Source organism: Notolabrus celidotus, chromosome 8 (genome assembly GCF_009762535.1).
Source record: "Notolabrus celidotus isolate fNotCel1 chromosome 8, fNotCel1.pri, whole genome shotgun sequence".
NCBI classification, from domain to species: domain Eukaryota; kingdom Metazoa; phylum Chordata; class Actinopteri; order Labriformes; family Labridae; genus Notolabrus; species Notolabrus celidotus.
In genome coordinates, this window is record NC_048279.1 from 4689831 (window position 1) to 4708788 (window position 18958).

The window sequence follows — 18958 nt, forward strand, 5'->3', positions numbered from 1 at the left end:
TTTACAGCCTGGTTCAAAAAACGGCTTGGCCCTACAAAGCTAATCTCTCTAATGGCACACACTGTACGGGGGGTGAATGTTTTTCTAACGTGACGGTTAAGAAGATATTAAGATTACGAGTTTTGGTCAAATAAGGACATGACTGACGTGACTCCCGGTCGGGAACACACAGCCATTGGCTAAGAGACTCACACTACGTCACATTCTGCCTGGTTGAGTTCCGCATTACCAATATGGCTGCTGCCGTCGATTTGCTTCCAAACAGCTCTCAGGAACAGATGGGTGACGTCACGGATACTACGTCCATATTTTATACAGTCTATGGTTATTCTGCTTCCCTGCCTCCTTTTCCAAACGTCAGGATGTGACCCAGCATGGATAAAGACAGGTATTACTGATTTGAAGCACTTTTCAGAAAAGTTAAACTGGCAGGAATAGTAATGCTATTATTTGACAGATTATTTGTTAACAAGCATTATACACAGTGTAACAGCGCCCTCTGCTGGCGAGCATGTAATATCATTACTACACACACATTAATTGGTGATACATGAATAATATCTACACCTCTTTAAATAAGTACTGAGACAATGATTAGCTTACAGAGCTTATACAAATGGTAAACACAAATCTTATTAATCAATGATCTACTGTAGCTATTTAGCCTACTGCACCAGTGGCAGCCTGAATACTGCAGCCATGAGACACCATCACCATGGTCACTTATCTATTACAGGTGATGCAGCAAGACAATCCAATGAATCTTGCTGAATCTGAGAGGTGCTTCTCAACACTGAAGAGAATCAAGACCTTCCTCAGGAACACAATGTCACAGGATCGTCTCAATGCATTGGCCATGCTCTCTATGGAGAAGAAACTTATCAAAAGCATCGCTGACTTTAACCATAGAGTCATTGAGAAATTTGCTTCTCTCAAGGAAAGAAGAGCAAAATTTATGTACAAAAGTTAGAACAGTACATGACATTATAATGTTGCTTTTGCTGTTTTCGTGTATGTAAATACACTGGTGTGATACCTCAGGCATTTACCAAAAAGCAAGCAAACATGTACTATTTTGGAGTTATAGCCCCCCCTGGAGAAAACTCCACCAGCCGCCACTGCGTTTGAAGTCAAAGCAAGCTAACTAGATAGCCGATGGGTACCAGCCACAACTAGCCAAACAACATCAAACATTCAGAAGAAGAAACCCTCATTTAACCAACAAGACAGAAACTCCCCACTGATCATACGGAGCCTCGTACTCTGCAACATGTCATCAAATGAAGCGACCACACAGACACCAGCCGGTCAGTCGTGTAGCCGACAAATTCACCAACTCTCTCACCCAGAGGCCAGAAACCCCCCGGACCGCCGCTCGGTCATTTTCTCACACAGAGAACACGTTACATTTCCAACAAATGTGACATGTTGAACTGAAGGAGTTGAAAAGCCCGAGGCATGAAATCTCTCATCTCACGCTACCTTGTTCGATCTCTAACACTCATCATTTGGTTCTCACAGTCCATTTCTCTATCTGTGTCTTCTCTCTCATTCTGTGTCCTGTTCCGTGCTTTCATGTGTGTGTGTGTGTGTGTGTGTGTGTGTGTGTGTGTGTGTGTGTGTGTGTGTGTGTGTGTGTGTGTGTGTGTGTGTGTGTGTGTGTGTTCACCTTCTTTGTGATTTTCACTCTGCAAACTCTCTGAGATAGTTGAGTGTAGAGGTTAGGTGCCAAGTCTTTTTCAGTGTTACAGCCTCAGAGGTAAACTGAGACCTCTCACTGTGCGCGTATCAATTTCTTTCTAGGTTCTCTGTGTGTGTGTGTGTGTGTGTGTGTGTGTGTTAGTGTGTGTGTGTGTGGTGGTAATCATAGTGGGTATATAAAGGGTCTTGGGCAGTCCCAGCATGACCTCTCCCCCCACTGAGGTCCTTATACCTGCAGAGAAAATGGATTTTTACTTTCCTTTTCTCCTCCAATCATTCCTCAATTTCTGCCATCACTCTCTCACCTGCACCTCAATCTCTCTGCAGAATTCAACCCTCTCTCTATCTCCACTTCTCTCTCCATCTATTTATTTACCCTTTCTTCCTATTCCTTCAATTTGTCTGCTTTCTCTTTGGCACTAACTTTACCCTGTCCTCTCTCTCTTGTTTTCCCTCCCACCTGTTTTTATCTCTCTCCTTCCTGCTCTCACTCCTCTTCTCTACATCGTATCTCAGACAATGTTATTTCTGCTTATTGTCTCATGATAGCAAAAGTCACTCCACCTTTAATACCTGTCCACCATTATGCACCATAACAGTGTCTCCAGGTCACCTCACCCCTACATGAACAGACCGACATGCTACGCAGAGAGGATGTGCAGAGTTTGTAGAATCAGCTGGTGAGTCAGAGCTGAGAGTTCTATATGAAGAGGAACATGCAGAGGATGGTGCAGCGCTGCGCCCTGAAGCATTTCATCACAAATCATTGATGAGATGAAGATTTATTTTTACAGCTTTTACAGCAACCTTAAACATGTTGGGATGGTTCAATCAGGGGGTACTTCCTTCATTGGAAATAATCAAACAGATGTTTCAGAAAGGAGAAACAGTTCACCGAAAGTGCTTCACTGTCACTGCATGTCTTACTGTGTGCTTCTCTTATGGGGCGTTCACATCAAACGTGGATAAAATCATTCGCATGAGTGATTTACATGTAAAGTTAATGTAAAGACCAAGCGGCAACCTCTGGTGTCAAAATGTGAAGCCCATGCGGAAGTTTTAAAAACTGCAGTTCATCGAGGGTCCACTTGAGGCTGGCTGCAGAAACACCAGAAACCACATACACACCCATTCAAAGAAGACGATCTCTACAGCAGAAATAAACATGTTTACAGCCTGGTTCAAAAAACAGTATGAGTCTAACGTAGCTCATTTCTCAGCACACACTGTCCAGGGTTGAATTTTGTAACGCGCCATTTCAGAAGATATTAAGATTACAAGCTTTGCCCAAATAATTCAGATTCAGATTCAGAATACTTTATTAGTCCCCGAAGGGCAATTCAGTTTTACAGTCAACCTGTCCATAGTACAAAATATAAGGACATGACTGACTTGGTTGACAGGTGGGAACACATAGCTGTTTGCTAGGAGGCTCAAACCCCACCTCTTTACCTCACACTAAGGCTGTTTTCTCACACGGTCTGCTACATACTACTTACTAACGTAGTAGGCAGTAGGTATTGCCTACTACATACTGCATTTGAATTTAGTCTGTAGTATGACTGTTCTGTTCGATCTGTGTTGCAGGATGCTGGACCAGACATCACTGAATTTCTGGTTTCAGAAAGCAGAAGTGAACAACGGCCGAGCTGATCGCAAAACTGAAGAACTGAAAAACTGAAGATATATGGAATTTACTAATTTTCACAGCACCTAAAAACTGAGTTCCCCGTCAAAAAAAAAAGAGAAAACAAAAAGCAGAATGAGCGCTGTGCATTGTGTGAAACAGTATGCGAGGCAGACTGGTCTGATGCATACTGAGTTTTCCCAAATCAGTAAACATGGGGACAGGGGAGTTTTGGCGTGCTCTTGTTCACATACTACATACTGAAGTTTGGTCAAATCAGTACGTACTGCTAGTATAGTAGGCGGTTTCGAAAACAGCCTAAAATTGGTTGAGTTCATTATTTCCAATATGGCTCCCGCCGACGATTGGCTTCAAAAGAATCTGAACTCAAGCAAATCATTTCAAAGTGAGAACCGATCAGCGTGCAGATCCTCCCGTGACGTACGTACCGGTGGAGGTTCTTCCATCTGGAGTATATGGGACAAATTGATTCTATCACTGTGCGGCTTCCCCCTAACTTTGCGACTCCACAGTTGAGGTCAAAATTATTAGCCCCCTTGTGAGATCAGATAAAAGCCTTGATTTCTCCATGAAAATGACCATTAAAAACAAGTGTTTATAGTTTATGTGTTTCCAAAATAACAAAGACAAATATGCACTATGTTTGATTTGGATATTTTATTGATGCCATGAATTGAAACAAGAAAAGGTAAAAATGGCATGTCCAAAATTATTAGCCCCCTGGCTCTAAGTAGTCAATAGTGCGCCCGTTCTGAGCCACACCTGACAACAACCTCTTCAAGTAGTTCTCTACAAGGTTGGCACATGTCTCTGGAGGGATTTTGGCACATTTTTCCAATGCAAATTGTTCCAGCTGGTCCAAAATACATGGTTTCTGATCATGGACATTTACTTTGAGCACCCGCCACAGATTCTCAACAGGATTGAGTTCTGGGCTCTGTACGGGCCACTCCAGGACCTTGGTTTTGGTGTCCTTTAAGAACTGTTTGACCAATGAACAACATCCATATGCCCAAAAAGTTCCATCAGATCAAAAGATGGACTTCCAAAACTCATCTTTACCTTTCAAATGTTCTCGGGCGAACCTCAGTCTGGCTCTGATGTGCCGCTCTTTGAGTAAAGGGGTTCTTCTGGGACGATGGTCCTGAAGCCCACTACAATGAAGATCCCTCACAACTGTGCTCCTTCAAACATCAACTCCAGAGGAGGTCAGGTCAGCAACAATCACCTTGGAAGATGTCCGGGGCTTCTTGTTGACATCTTCGTCTACTTTCCTCTCCAAAGTTCTTGAAATCTTGTGTTTTCTACCACGCCTAGGTTTGTTTCTAACAGAGTTTGTCTCCTTGTACTTTGCAATAATGCAACATGCAGCTATTCTAGACACTGTAAAACACCTGGAAATGACAGTATAGCCTTCTCCCTTATTATGAGCCTCAAATATCTTCTTTCTGAGCTCAAGACTGATTTCCTTTGTCTTTGGCATGGTTAGTAAGAGTAGTCTCTCTCAATAACGTGTTCTGGTGCCCTGTTTGGAGTCCCTTAAGTAAATCTCAATGCTGTTTGAATGCTCAGGTGTTGTTAGGAAGCCTATTGACTGACAGGTGTTGTTAGGAAACAAACTGACTGCTCAGGTGTGTTTTAAAAGCAAAAATTCACATGGGGGCTAATAATTTTGACCACTCCATTTTTCACTATATTTGATATAAAGTTATCCTAAAAATGTATTTTACACTCCAAAATGTACCAAAGCTACTAAAGAACACTGGTGAATGCTTATATCAAGTTTTATCAATGATTCAAACATTGGGCAGAATTTAAGGAAAATGTTCCAGAATTCTTGGGGGCTAATAATTTTTACCTCAAGTGTGCCTGTTTGTTATGTGATCAGGAATAAACAGGAGCTCACTGTGAGGGCAAAGAGTGAGGAGTATTATCTGCTAAATTGTGAAAACCTTCATCTTTTACTTGTATCTAATGTCTGTAAACTACTAGAAGATTAAAGATGGAGCTTCTTGGCTGGAAAGGGCCACATGAAAATGTTGTGTTGATCATATGTCACATTGTTTTGCATTGTTCTGATCAGGGGTGTTGCCATCATTTCAGAAGTAAGGCGGATAAATTGTTTTGGTTGTTAAAGGTGACATATCATGCTTTTTTCATCAATATATATTGGTCTAAGAGGTCCCCAAAACATGTCTTTAAAGTTTATGCTCAAAAAAACACTTTGAAATCAGATTTTGGTCTGCCTGAAAAACCCTCTTCTTCAGTCCTCAGAACACTCTGTTTTCTCTCTGACCACGCCCCCTCAGGAAGTGGATGTGCCTCGGCTCTCCAGCACGTTGATCTAATGTTTACATGTTGGCTGAATATACACGGCTGCTCAGAGATCGCGTTACTTCAACCCTCTGAATCTGATCCAGAATCTGATCCTGACGGAGAGGCGCCTGCAGCAGGACCTTTCTGAAGGATTGGTCACAGATTTAGTGTTTCTTGTTGTTTTATTTATCAGTATGTCGACGTGTGTCTTGGTACACAGCTATGAACATGTAGCTATGTGGCTATGCTAACTAGCGCTAGCACTTATCCATGACAAATAAAAATCATCCACTAGATCTTCAAATCTGCAGACTTGGGGAGTAAAACCGACCTCTGCCAGAAAGGCAGCAGGACCTTTCTGAAGGATTGGTCACAGATTCTGTGTTTCTTGTTGTTTTATTTGTCAGTATGTTGACGTGTGTCTTGGTACACAGCTACAGCTACGACATGTAGCTATGTAGCTATGCTAACTAGCGCTAGCACTTATCCATGATAAATAAAAATCATCCACTAGATCTTCAAATCTGCAGACGTGGGGAGTAAAACCGACCTTTGTGTTTATTAAGACAGCCTACAACTAGCATGCCTCCCTCCTAAGCTCCTTGTTACCACACATTTGTGCAGGTAATGAAAAACGGGGGAGGGATTCAGTATTATTTTATAGAGTCTATGGGCTGAACAAGCTCCGAGCTCTGACTCTGTGACAGACCGGATATTGTTGTTACGTAACAAAAACACTGAAGTCTGAAACGGCTCGTTTCACACACATTTACAGAAAGATGGAGAAATCAGAACAGGGGCAGAATGGATTTTTTTGCCAGGGACACATATTTCAGGTAAAGAACCATTAAAAAGTCAATTTTGCATGATATGTCACCTTTAAGATTTTAGCCCAAAATGCTCTGGGGGTCCTGCCCCAGCTGAGTACGCCACTGACTGTTATTCTTTTGTAGTATGAATGCCTGCCTTGATAAAGCAATTCATTTAGAATCCACCCTTATCGGAGCTATTAGTATTTCTTTGCCCACTTAACTCCTGTCCTTACCTGTGAAGCCTCCTGACTGTCAGAGAGGTTGCTTTCTGCTCCCTGTCATGATCTCACAGCTGCCGTCTCCCTCTTTCTATCACAGTTATGCAGGTTGACAAAATATGTGTAAATAAATAGTGAGTATAAATTAGGTAGAGAGGATCGAATACAAGCATGAACTTATCAAAAGCCCAAACCACATAACTCAACTAACATTGTTAGGTATAAAGAAAGAGTGCAGGGTATTCTGTCTCTTGTGGTTGATTGCTGCACATTTTAGTGTGAGCGTGTAGCACATCCTGGCCCAGGTAGAAGCAGCAGGTGGAGCGTGCCTTTCCGCTCTGATGACAAAAAAAGGATGCAGCAAGAGTGCTCCGTTCCCGCTCTGTCATGGTGTGTTCAGGATCACTTGGAAAAACCATGTGTACCCCGGATCCTGGCTCTGGTGAACTTATTGGTAAACTGCTAATATTCACATTTAGTAACGACTGAGTCACAGTCTCCTTAGACATCCTCATGTGTGTTTCACTCTCTAGGTGCATTGTTTTCAACAAAGGTAAAACATTGATTCTAGTTTGAGAAATGTGAAAGCATGACGGGTGAAAAGGCGAAACAAGTTTAATCTTGGCTGCATATGGAGATGTATAAAGCAACATGCCGCTCATGGGAACATTTGATTCAAGAGTCAAACTATGTTTCACTATTTCTAAAGAGGCAGAGATTTTTATGAGGAGAAACATGATGTTTTTATTGTCCCTGAATGCACCACATGCTGTCCAGAATGGAGTATACGATGATGCAGTGAGATTAAACCTGATCAAGCTGATCTTATCTCTGGATTCTTACATTACGCATATATGAGGAGAGCATATGGATCAATTCTTACAATGTTTACAACAATATTTATCTGATCAAAGGAAATAATACATCTAAACATACTATATCATTGCATCTTTGCGAGCATGTGTGTAGGTGTGTGTGTGTGTGTGTGTGTGTGTGTGTGTGTGTGTGTGTGTGTGTGTGTGTGTGTGTGTGTGTGTGTGTGTGTGTGTGTGTGTGTGTGCCCGCTAATAAGAGGCCCTGAGACAATGACAGACACCAAGCCCTAATTAGGTTGTCATGCTGAGAGAAGGAGGGAAAGACAGAAAGGAGAGAGAGAGGCAAAGAGCTTATTAAGGAGGATAGGTGTCAAGCTCTGGCAGGAAAAAAAGAGGTGGGAAGAGAGCAGAGGAGAGAGAGGGTGATGAAGAGCGTTGAAGAGAATCAGACAGGGAGAAACCGGAGGAGAGGGGGAAAACTGGAGGAAGATGGACCAGGAGAAACAAACAGTAGATGGAGGAGGAGGAGGAGGAGGAGGAAGAGGTGTAGAAAATGGAGGCAGCTTGTGGGATGAGGCCAGATCAGCTTAGGTGTGGGAGAAAAGAAAGGAGTAGGAGGGAGAAGGTGATGTGGGAAAAGGTGCAAAGGGAAGGAAACAGAGCCATGAAGGCGGTGAAGGCTCCAGTTGCAGAGGAGGAAGACGAGCAGGATCAAGTAGGGGAGATGGATGGTGATTTCATGGCATGAGGAGAGACATTCCTCTGCAGCAACCCAAGCTAAAGCATGAAGAGTTTCACAGAAGAGATTAAAAATGTACGCTACATCACGGCAACGTTGACTGTAAAGCACAGGGTGAACCAAGCTGCATGTTTGGGTTGAATTAGAAGGAGAGCAGTGCTCTGTTTATTTTGATTGGCAACCACAAAATCAACTATTCTCCAAGTATTGGAAATAGAGGAGGATAAGCCGAGGAGTGGGCTGTTTTGCTTGGCAGCTTATACATTTATACAACATGAAGTTATTTCACGTTTTAATGATGCATGTTCTTTGTGGGACTTTAATGGAGACTGACGTCTTCTTGTCTACATTCATTTCTTGAAGGCTTCATGCTGTAAAGTCGGGCTATTCAATCGTATTCAAACAGTCTGTAGGCAACTTCTAAGTGTCCCCAACCCGACCAGCGTACATGAATCCAAGATATGACAAAGTAGTGGAACACACATGAAGTGTGTATGAAAGCTTGTGAGTGAGCCATCTTTCTTCTTTCCTATTTTTTACAAAAGTTGCACATGCTCAGTACAGATCAGAACAGAGGTTCAGAGCAGCAGCCACAGTTTGAACAAGGCTTCTCCTCGCTTTTAAAACTACCAGTGTCATCAATAAAGCAAGCAAGCAACCATCCATCCATCCATCCATCCATCCAGACCATCCATCCATCCATCCATCCAGACCAACCATCCATCCATCCATCCATCCAGACCAACCATCCATCCATCCATCCAGACCAACCATCCATCCATCCATCCATCCATCCAGACCAACCATCCATCCATCCAGACCATCCATCCATCCATCCATCCATCCATCCATCCATCCATCCATCCATCCATCCATCCATCCAGACCAACCATCCATCCATCCATCCAGACCAACCATCCATCCATCCATCCATCCAGACCAACCATCCATCCATCCATCTATCCATCCATCCATCCAGACCAACCATCCATCCATCCATCCAGACCAACCATCCATCCATCCATCCATCCAGACCATCCATCCATCCATCCATCCACCCATCCATCCATCCATCCATCCACAAACCCATCCGGCCATCCTTCACCCCACCAATCCATCCATCCACCCAATCAGACCATCTATCGATGCATCCATCCATCCATCCATCCATCCATCCATCCATCCATCCATCCATCCATCCATCCATCCATCCATCCATCCACATTTTGAACAAGGCTTCTCCTCGCCATTAAAACTATCAGTGTCATCAGTAAAGCAAAAAACAGACAGGGACACACCTGCAGCCATCCTTCCACCCACCAATCCATCCATCCATCCATCCATCCATCCATGCATCCATCAATCCATCCATCCTTCACCCCACCAATCCATCCATCCACCCAATCAGACCACCAATCCATCCATCCACCCAATCAGACCATTCATCCATCCATCCATCCATCCATCCATCCAGACCAACCATCAATCCATCCATCTAGACCAACCATCCATCCATCCTTCACTCCACCAATCCATCCATCCACCCAATCAGACCATCCAACTATCCATCCATCCATCCATCCATCCACACATCCATACATACATCAATCCATCCAGACCAACCATCCATCCATCCAAAACAACCAACCATCCGTCCATCCATTCATCCATCCAGACCAACCATCCATGATGAGATGATGAGAAGACATGTTGAGGCTGTCTTGATAAAGAGTCGATGTAAGTCATAACAGTGTTATCTTTTGTTGCTTATATTATATTATGAACTACCAAGAACCCAATAAGCAATCAAAATGTATTAAATAAACATGAATGATTTGTAATACTTGTCTTCAGTCAAACTGAAGATAACATAAATTGGTCATGTTGGAAAATATCAAAATGTTTCTTTAAGGTTCATCAAGATATTAAACAGCAGCTCATTTAATTCTGACCATTATGTACACACATCAACTCTCTGCAGGTAAACAGGGGTGTTATGTAAGCCTTGTTCTAAGACACAAAACTAACTGATACACCCCCCAAAACCCACACACACTCCCACACACACACACCACCACCACCACCATCATAATAAAAACTAAAATACATAAACAGAGAAAACTGCACACACAAGAATCCCCAAAGAGTCACACAGGACTCAGATCATACTGTACGCCAACAACCATACAGGAAATATTCAATTTACTAAACTGGCTGCATGCCAAGCAGAGGAAAGAAAACCCAAGCTCTCTGATACCCACACACACACACACACACACACACACACACACACACACACTATAACTGCATTACCTGAGCACAATAGAACGGTTTGATATTCTTGGCCTTCAGCAAAGGTAATAAAGTAATGATGATAATGTTTTGAAATTACCTCTTCATGTTTTACCGACTGTTGAAATAAAGGTGTGTTTTTTTATAGTGAACACCTCCAGAATGAAGGGGTACAATAGTAATGTTTTATAAATACCTTTCATCTGTGTTTTGAAGTATTGACCATGAGGGCAGAGGACTGTTTTTACAAAATGGATTCAGAGCAGCCTCAAATAAAACCTTGGTTCTTTTTATTCAAACACTAAAAACAGCTCTGCTATTTGCCCACACAATGTAAATGGGCCGCCTGGGTAGAGAACAAAAGTCTCAGAGGCAGAGATCGATCGCCAGGTTTTTCCCATGTGATAAAATCAACAACACTGGGGCAGTTCCAGGAGCACTGCTGCATGTCAGAGCCCAGCCAACATGACTTTGTCTGCATGCTGTTGAATCCCTGACTGTGTTTATTCAGTCTGATGAACCAAATGTTCTGTAGCTGGAAGTAAAACTTCACAATAATTCTATGTTCTTGTTCCCCCCTGAGGAGAGGGGCTGGAGTTGTGTGTTGTTCATACTTTGCAATCAACAATGCATTCATCCGTGTCAAACAGTTTAAACCGTCCTTTCTGATTGTAACCCCAAACCTGTCTTTTGGAAAGTTGTTCCAGAGTTGAGGAGAAGTTATCGAATAATGATTTAAAAACAGAAATGTGTGAGCTTGTATTTTGCACAACTCACCTTAGTACACAGGTGTAGAAGCCGTTGTCTTCCATTTCAGCCGATCTGAACCAGATGGAGTCGTCTTCTTTACTCAGGCGATGACCCGAAAATATGATGGGCTCCTAAAGGACAGAATACAAAGACAGTGTGAGACCAGTGAGAAAATACAATGATTAAATGTCAGGAAAAGATCCAAACCAGGACTGTGTTAAATACTTGATTCTGATTGGTCAAACCCCTTTACGGTGGTTATCAAATCTGAATAGTAAAGGTGACACAAGGGACGACCAAGCGTGCCGGATACGGCCCTGGTGGTGAGGCTTTCAGCAGTGTGACTGCCCCCTGGTGGCTGGCTGCAGTATAGGTCAAAAAATCCGTCTCCCACATTCATTTGAATGGGGGAGCAGTCAAACTTTAAAAAATAAATACACGTCGTACGAATGTTTATCAAATCCGTATGCTGTGGTGATATGTAGTTAGTATTTGACTCTTTTGTGTTCAAGGCCTCTTTTTTCTGAAAAGTTTCTTTTTCATTAGTTATTAGAGTTTAATAAACAGGGTTTTACTTCTGGGTTTCCTTTGATTCACAGCCGCCGTAGAGGGGGCTCAAAGGGCACACAGCGTCTTGTGACATCACGCTGTAGGGCGGAGCTTATTACAAAGGCTTCACAGGCTCTGGCTGCACAATGGCTGCACCCAGGAGAGGGATTTTTTGGCTTCAGAACCGTACAACGGGAAGAGGCGGAGCAACGCTGTCCATTTTTATTTACAGTCTATGGGGATGACCTGATCACACGTCACATCAAATGAATCCACAGAAAGGAGTGACAGCACCATCTAGTGTATTGTTTATGATTTCATCTTCTTGTTGACAATCTGACAAAAATGTTAGTTTCCTGTAGCATCAGTCAACAACATGGAGGATATTTTAAATAATACTCTCAATTTAAGTGGAGAGCATAAAACTTCAGATTGGTGGTTGATGGGCCGACCAATCACCAACAGAGAAAAGAAGACGAGAATTGGGAAAACAGCAGAAATGAACTGGACCATCAACCATCAACCTAAGTCTGCCCGAAATCTGGGTGTCATGATCGATGACCAGCTAACCTTCAAGTTTCTTGTTGCCTCGATTGCTCGGTCCTGCCGTTTTTCCCTCTATAACATCAAGAGGATCAGACCCTACCTGACAGAACACGCAACACAGCTCCTGGTTCAAGCTCTTGTAATGTCACGCATTGACTACTGCAATTAATTCTCTACTGGCAGGCCTCCCTGCATTCACAGTTAAACCTCTGCAAATGATCCAGAACGCAGCAGCACGTCTGGTCTTCAACCAGCCTAAGACAGCTCATGTCACTCCCCTGCTCATTTCGCTACACTGGCTTCCAGTTGCAGCTCGCATCAGATACAAAACTCTAATCATGACTTACAAAGCAGTAACCAAAACCACTCCAGTTTACCTGGAACCCCTCATCCAGGTCTACAGCCCTTCTCGCCCGCTACGCTCAGCCTCTAAAAAGCGCCTAGTGCTTCCAGCACACAAGGCCTCAAAATCACTAGCTCCACTCTTCTCTTCTGTTGCCCCTAAATGGTGGAATGAATTGGCAAACTCCATTCGATCTGCAGAGTCCCTCTCTACCTTCAAAAGACAGCTAAAGACCCAGCTCTTTAGGAAGCACTATGCACTTAGCTAGACTGTTCTCCACTGTTGTCCCCAGTGGCAGATCATGTCGTCCAGCTACAGTTGACTCACACTGTCCTGCTCTACTCTGGGAATCTGTGTTCAGCTCTTGAGTGACCCAGCACTTGGTACTTTGGTCATTATTGTGGGGATGTTAATTGTTGATGATGATAATGGAAGGTCTTAAATGGTTTGGTTGCTTCATTGTAGATGTTCCTTATTTTACAAAAAAAAAAAAAAAATCCTTACTTCCTTTTGTGCATTGTCTTTACACTGCTTGGCAGTACCTGCACCCAAATGGACTTGAAGCACTTTGTTACTCTTACTGATCTTGTTTCCTCTTGTCTAGATCTTTGCTTGTGTTGTTCTTGTTCTCGTATGTACGTTGCTTTGGATAAAGGCATCTGCTAAATGACATTGTAACATTGTAACATTGTAACCAAATGGAAGATCTAACTAAAACCTGGAGTAGATTTCATCCACACTGCTTCAGTGTTTTTATAGCATTCAAGGCAACACTGTCAACTGCTCTCTCTCTCTAACTTCTGTGTATTGACCACAGATGGAGGACAGACCCTGAAAGTCCTTTAATCTGTTTATTTTGAGTTTGAAGATACATCGTATTGAACACTACACAGGGGACACTGTTTCACAACATATACACATTCATTCACACAACGAGGTCAGAAAAAAACTGAATATAAACAGTTGGTGCATTAACATCATACAGAATGAACCTTTCAGACCATTCAAAGCACTTTAACACTACCCATCATGTTCACCCATTCACACCACACTCATACACTGATGGCTGCTAGAGTAGGAGACCACCATTATACTTCTAACTTATCACATTCATACACAGGGGGAAGATAATGAAGGCTAGGGAAGTGTGTGTGTCACCTTTAAACTTGTCACATTCACAAAGCCTATCACAGCCAGACAATATCTGACCAATCACAGGCGATCAAGCACTATTTTGCAAATTAAAGCTACCTAGTGTTTATATTATCTAACAAAATAGACACACACACACCGTTTCAAAGCAAAAGTCATCATTGATGCTAAGAACAAGCCGAAAATATGGTTTTAATTATTTATTTGTGTGCAGCAAACCTTAACGTGAGCAATAATATGCACCGCCCATCAGTCATTAGTGTGTCTTTTTCAATGCTTTTAAGAATTGCTTTACTGGAGAAGAGGAGAGAGCTGTCAGATCGCTCAGTGACGCCTGAAGTGTGAGTATTTTGTGCATGTCACATGATATTCTCTGTCCTATGGCTTAATACTTTCTACTGTGGTATGATTACTGGAAGTCCCACAGCTAAGACAGTGGACATTTGTGCTGTGCATTGTGGAAGAAGTATGGATAATTAGAGTGTGTGTGTGTGTGTGTGTAGGCCTTTGTGTGTGGTTGTGTGTATAAGAGCAGTGTCAGTTTGGTTTCTAGCCCGTTTGTTTTTATTGGTCAAACTTTGGCTACAACCCTGACACAAGGAAAATTCAGGAAAGTGAAGAAATACTCAGCTAGATCTCTCTCTCTCTCTCTCTCTCTCTCTCTCTCTCTCTCTCTCTCTCTCTCTCTCTCTCTCTCTCTCTCTCTCTCTCTCTCTCTCTCTCTCTCTCTCTCTGAGTGTTTCTTCACTCTTTTTATCAAACGTTTTAGTAATCGCTCAAAATCAACACAGGAGAGATACTTGGAGACAGCTGATTGCAGTTTGAGAGAGAGAGGGGGATCTAGCTCAGGGTGCGAATTGCCGGGGGGGATGGGGGGGATTTCTCCCCCCTCTGATTTTTACATCCCACCTCTGGTTGTACAGTTTTTATCTCCAGGGGGGATATGTCTCATTCCCCCCTCTGGTAATATTAAATGCATTTCCTACCGCCAGCAGATGGTGCCAACCGACCCGCCTCTTGACAAGTGAACAAATATAAATAGAAACAATATAGTTTAGGCTACGTTTTAAGTTTACTAGCAATGTAATGCGAGATGCCTACTGACATGAAACGGCAACAAAGCATTTCCTCATATTTTTCAGCAAAAATTGAACCGAAAAAGTCAAGAACAGATAATGCAAGGGATAACGACATCCAGCTGCCAGCATCTCTGGAGATTCCACAGGTGGAAGATGCGGCTTTATGTTCACCTATGCCTCCGCCCTCCTCTCCCTACTGCCAAAGCTTGGTGGTAGGAGGTTGCGTCGAGCCTCTGATCGATGGAGAGAGGAACGCGCATTGATCCAACTTATATTAACGGGAGGATGGCTAAAACTGCGAAAAAGTCGAATGACAAAATTAGTGTAACGCAGTAACTTGTTTAAGTATCTCTTCAGAACTGTTCAACTTCAACAGGGTTAACTAGAAACTTCATTAAATCACACTTGAGGGCTGTGGGGAAGAAAGACCACGGGACAACTTCTGCTGTGCGTCGTGATGCCTTTAATGACCCTTCATCAACTTAGGACAACAGCACATCGAACTCATGTGACACCTTCACTTCAACTCAAAACCCTGTCACCCTGAGCAACCTTAAAGAGGCAGTGCAATATATGAAATATACGTATTTTGAACTTCACAAAAGAACTCAATGAGACAAATAAAATTAGAATTAAATAAGGACTATTTGGTGAGAAATCTCATTTTACACTGGCATGGCACTTCTTAGAATAGTTTAGGGTTGTATGTTCTAAAGTTGTTGATTTAATTCTAAATGTTATAATTAATGTTAGATACTTTAAGTTCATTATTCTAAGATTAAAGGTGACATATCACGCTTTTTTTATCAATATATATTGGTCTAAGAGGTCCCCAAAACATGTCTTTAAAGTTTATGCTCAAAAAAACACTTTGAAATCAGATTTTGGTCTGCCTGAAAAACCCTCTTCTTCAGCCCTCCTCAGAACAGGCTGTTTTCTCTCTGACCACGCCCCCTCAGGAAGTGGATGTGCCTCGGCTCTCCAGCACGTTGATCTAATGTTTACATGTTGGCTGAATATACACGGCTGCTCAGAGATCACGTTACTTCAACCCTCTGAATCTGATCCAGAATCTGATCCTGACGGAGAGGCGCCTGCAGCAGGACCTCTCTGAACCATTGGTCACAGATTTAGTGTTTCTTGTTGTTTTATTTATCAGTATGTAGACGTGTGTCTTGGTGCACAGCTACGAGCATGTAGCTATGTGGCTATGCTAACTAGCGCTAGCACTTATCCATGACAAATAAAAATCATCCACTGGATCTTCAAATCTGCAGACGTGGGGAGTAAAACCGACCTTTGTGTTTATTAAGACAGCCTACAACTAGCATGCCTCCCTCCTAAGCTCCTTGTTAGCACACATTTGTGCAGGTAATGAAAAACGGAGGGGGGATTCAGTATTATTTTATACAGTCTATGGGCTGAACAAGCTCCGAGCTCTGACTCCGTGACAGACCGGATATTGTTGTGACGTAACAAAAACACGGAAGTCTGAAACGGCTCGTTTCACACACATTTACAGAAAGGTGGAGAAATCAGAACAGGGGCAGAATGGATTTTTTTTCATTTTTGGGGGGTTTGTAGACATGCCAGGGACACATATTTCAGGTAGAGAACTATTAAAAAGTCTATTTTGCATGATATGTCACCTTTAATAAAATGATTGATATCATATGAATAGAATTTAGTCTTACACAGCATGCAGTGTAAGACCACAAGTAATGCATATACGCACTTTAAAACCACCCAGTCCAGCATCACTGCAGGACCACGGAACAACTCTGCTCTGCAACCACAGAGGACACTTGTGCTTCCCTCTCGCGTGGGTGCGCGCTCACACACACATACGTGAACATATGAACCCAGCAGACCACCGTATGGTGAAATATAGATTTCCATATGAAGCACAGTTAAAACAAACATGACCAGCTTGGACTGAATGAATGTGGGAGGAGCGCGCAGTTCAGTGGACCTGCGCTTGACAATGCAGCCCTGAGGAGTCAGCACAGATCCTCTGAACTTTCAGCACAGAGCGCCTCGTCAGAAGTTGATCAAATAAATATAAAATTGCGTATTGTTCAGTTCATAGGGCGTACTGAACCATGACCACTGTATCGAACGGTTCGATACAGATACACGTATTGTTGCACCCCTAGTATATATTTATATAGGGTAGAGAGAGGACACTACCCCACCTTTCCTACAAGTTACTTAAGTTTTCATCATAACATGGGAAAAGTACTCTGATTAGATGTAATCTGAATGCTTTATTGGGAGTACTCTGATAACATGTAATCTGATGACTTTAGGAACACTTACAGGATGGTAGTCTTTCTGATTAGTTTGGAGAAAGAACTCTGATCATTACAGGCATGTCAACTGTGTGGTGGTTAGCACTGACAATCTTCAACAAGATCATTCTTGGTTCTAATCCTGGACCGAGGCTTTCAATGTGAGAAACATTTTTTTCACACTGTCTAACATGTGCTTTTAAAAATGTTTCAATGAAAACACCTAAATCTCAGTTAGATATGCACTGCCAGGCAGGCCTGTGGTGAGGTGGCAGGACCTGCGTGCTTTCAGTGATATAGTTTAGGGTTCAAGTCCTGGACAGAGACCTATCGTGTGGTATACAGGTAATGTTTTCAACACAAAGGAGACAAGCTTTGCTTTGGGAGTGCCATTAAGACATACATGAAAAGACCTAAAGAGACAAACAGAGGCAAAGTGGACAGAGCTGCTGCCTGAATTCAATGCAACTGTGATATCATCACATTCCATAATAATGTAACTTTATGATGTCACAGTACCAACACTGTTTCAGGAGAAAATTTCAAATGTCTCATTTCACACAAACCCTCTCTACAAGCAAGTCACTGTTTGATCGTGTCTGCTCGTTGTGTTCGATTGTGTTTTAACTTTTGCTTCTTGCAAACTTTCACTTGTATCCACTTTGTTGAGATCATGGACTCCAGTATGCAGAGAGCTGAGGCTCAGACCGGCGACAGCTTTAACGGTTCCCCTGTGGAAGACGTTTCCAGCCTTTCTGTCCCTGCTGTGGTCACTGTCAGCACTGACCTGGTTGAGGATCTGCTGGTCCAGCTGCTACTGAAGCTGCACCCTCTGGAAAGCTACACTAGCGCTTATCTAGAGCAACAACAACTGCTGACACTCTGTCTCCACTTGAGTGCCACAACTCTGGAGACCCTGAGGAAAGACCGTGGTGTCTATGTGGACGAAGACCTCCCTCCTCCTTCCTGTGAGGTTTGGAGAGCTGTGGCGCTTCTTGTCTGCAGCGTCATGGAGAGGTTTGGGACAACGTACAGGATAAGGAAGCTAGTGCTGAACAAAGACCCGGCACTCCTGAGCTTCATCCCGGACCAAATCATTAAGTCTGTCCTTCAAATCTACAAGGACCAGTCTGAAGATGTATGGATTCCCCCACAGATACCCTTTGATGAAGATGGCCTGCTGTTCTCCCAGTTTATTCCTGAGAACATCAAGGAGGAAATGTTGGAGCAGTATGGACCCTGGATAAGACGCATGAAGGTCTTCCAGAGAGCGTTCCCAAAAACATCTGACAAGGAGATCCCTGGGGATGAAAAGGACTTTGTGGTTGATTCTGAAGAGGAGGAGAAAACTGCAGATGATACCCGCTGCCTGCAGCAAGAACCTTGCAGTGAGGACCACAAACAAGTCTCTGACTCTGAAGAACAACAAGCTGATGATGGAGCCCAAAACCTACAACTATCTGTACTGTCTGTTGACCAGCTTATGGCTGATGATGACCAAACTGCAGAACAAAATCTGCAGACTAACAGAGCTGTGGTGGAGCAATCCACTATCAAACAAGTCCTGCTGAAGCTCTTTAAACCCCCAAACTTCTGCACACCGAGGAGCCAGAGGAGCCAGGACTTTGATGATGAGATGGTGGAGCACATCCACATGTTGCTCCAAAAGGAGGCTAAGAAGTACGGGAAGAACAGAATCTTTCTTGA

General features: G+C 43.0%; 1 protein-coding gene across 1 annotated transcript in view; it reads right to left on the reverse strand.

Moving 5' to 3' along the window:
* The window catches only part of il1rapl2 (interleukin 1 receptor accessory protein-like 2), a 486775-nt gene that overhangs the window by 209205 nt on the left and 258612 nt on the right, over positions 1 to 18958 (reverse strand). The window contains exon 3 of the mRNA XM_034690578.1: positions 11319 to 11422. Coding sequence (XP_034546469.1) covers positions 11319 to 11422 — 104 coding nt within the window. The remainder of the gene's footprint in view (positions 1 to 11318; positions 11423 to 18958) is intronic.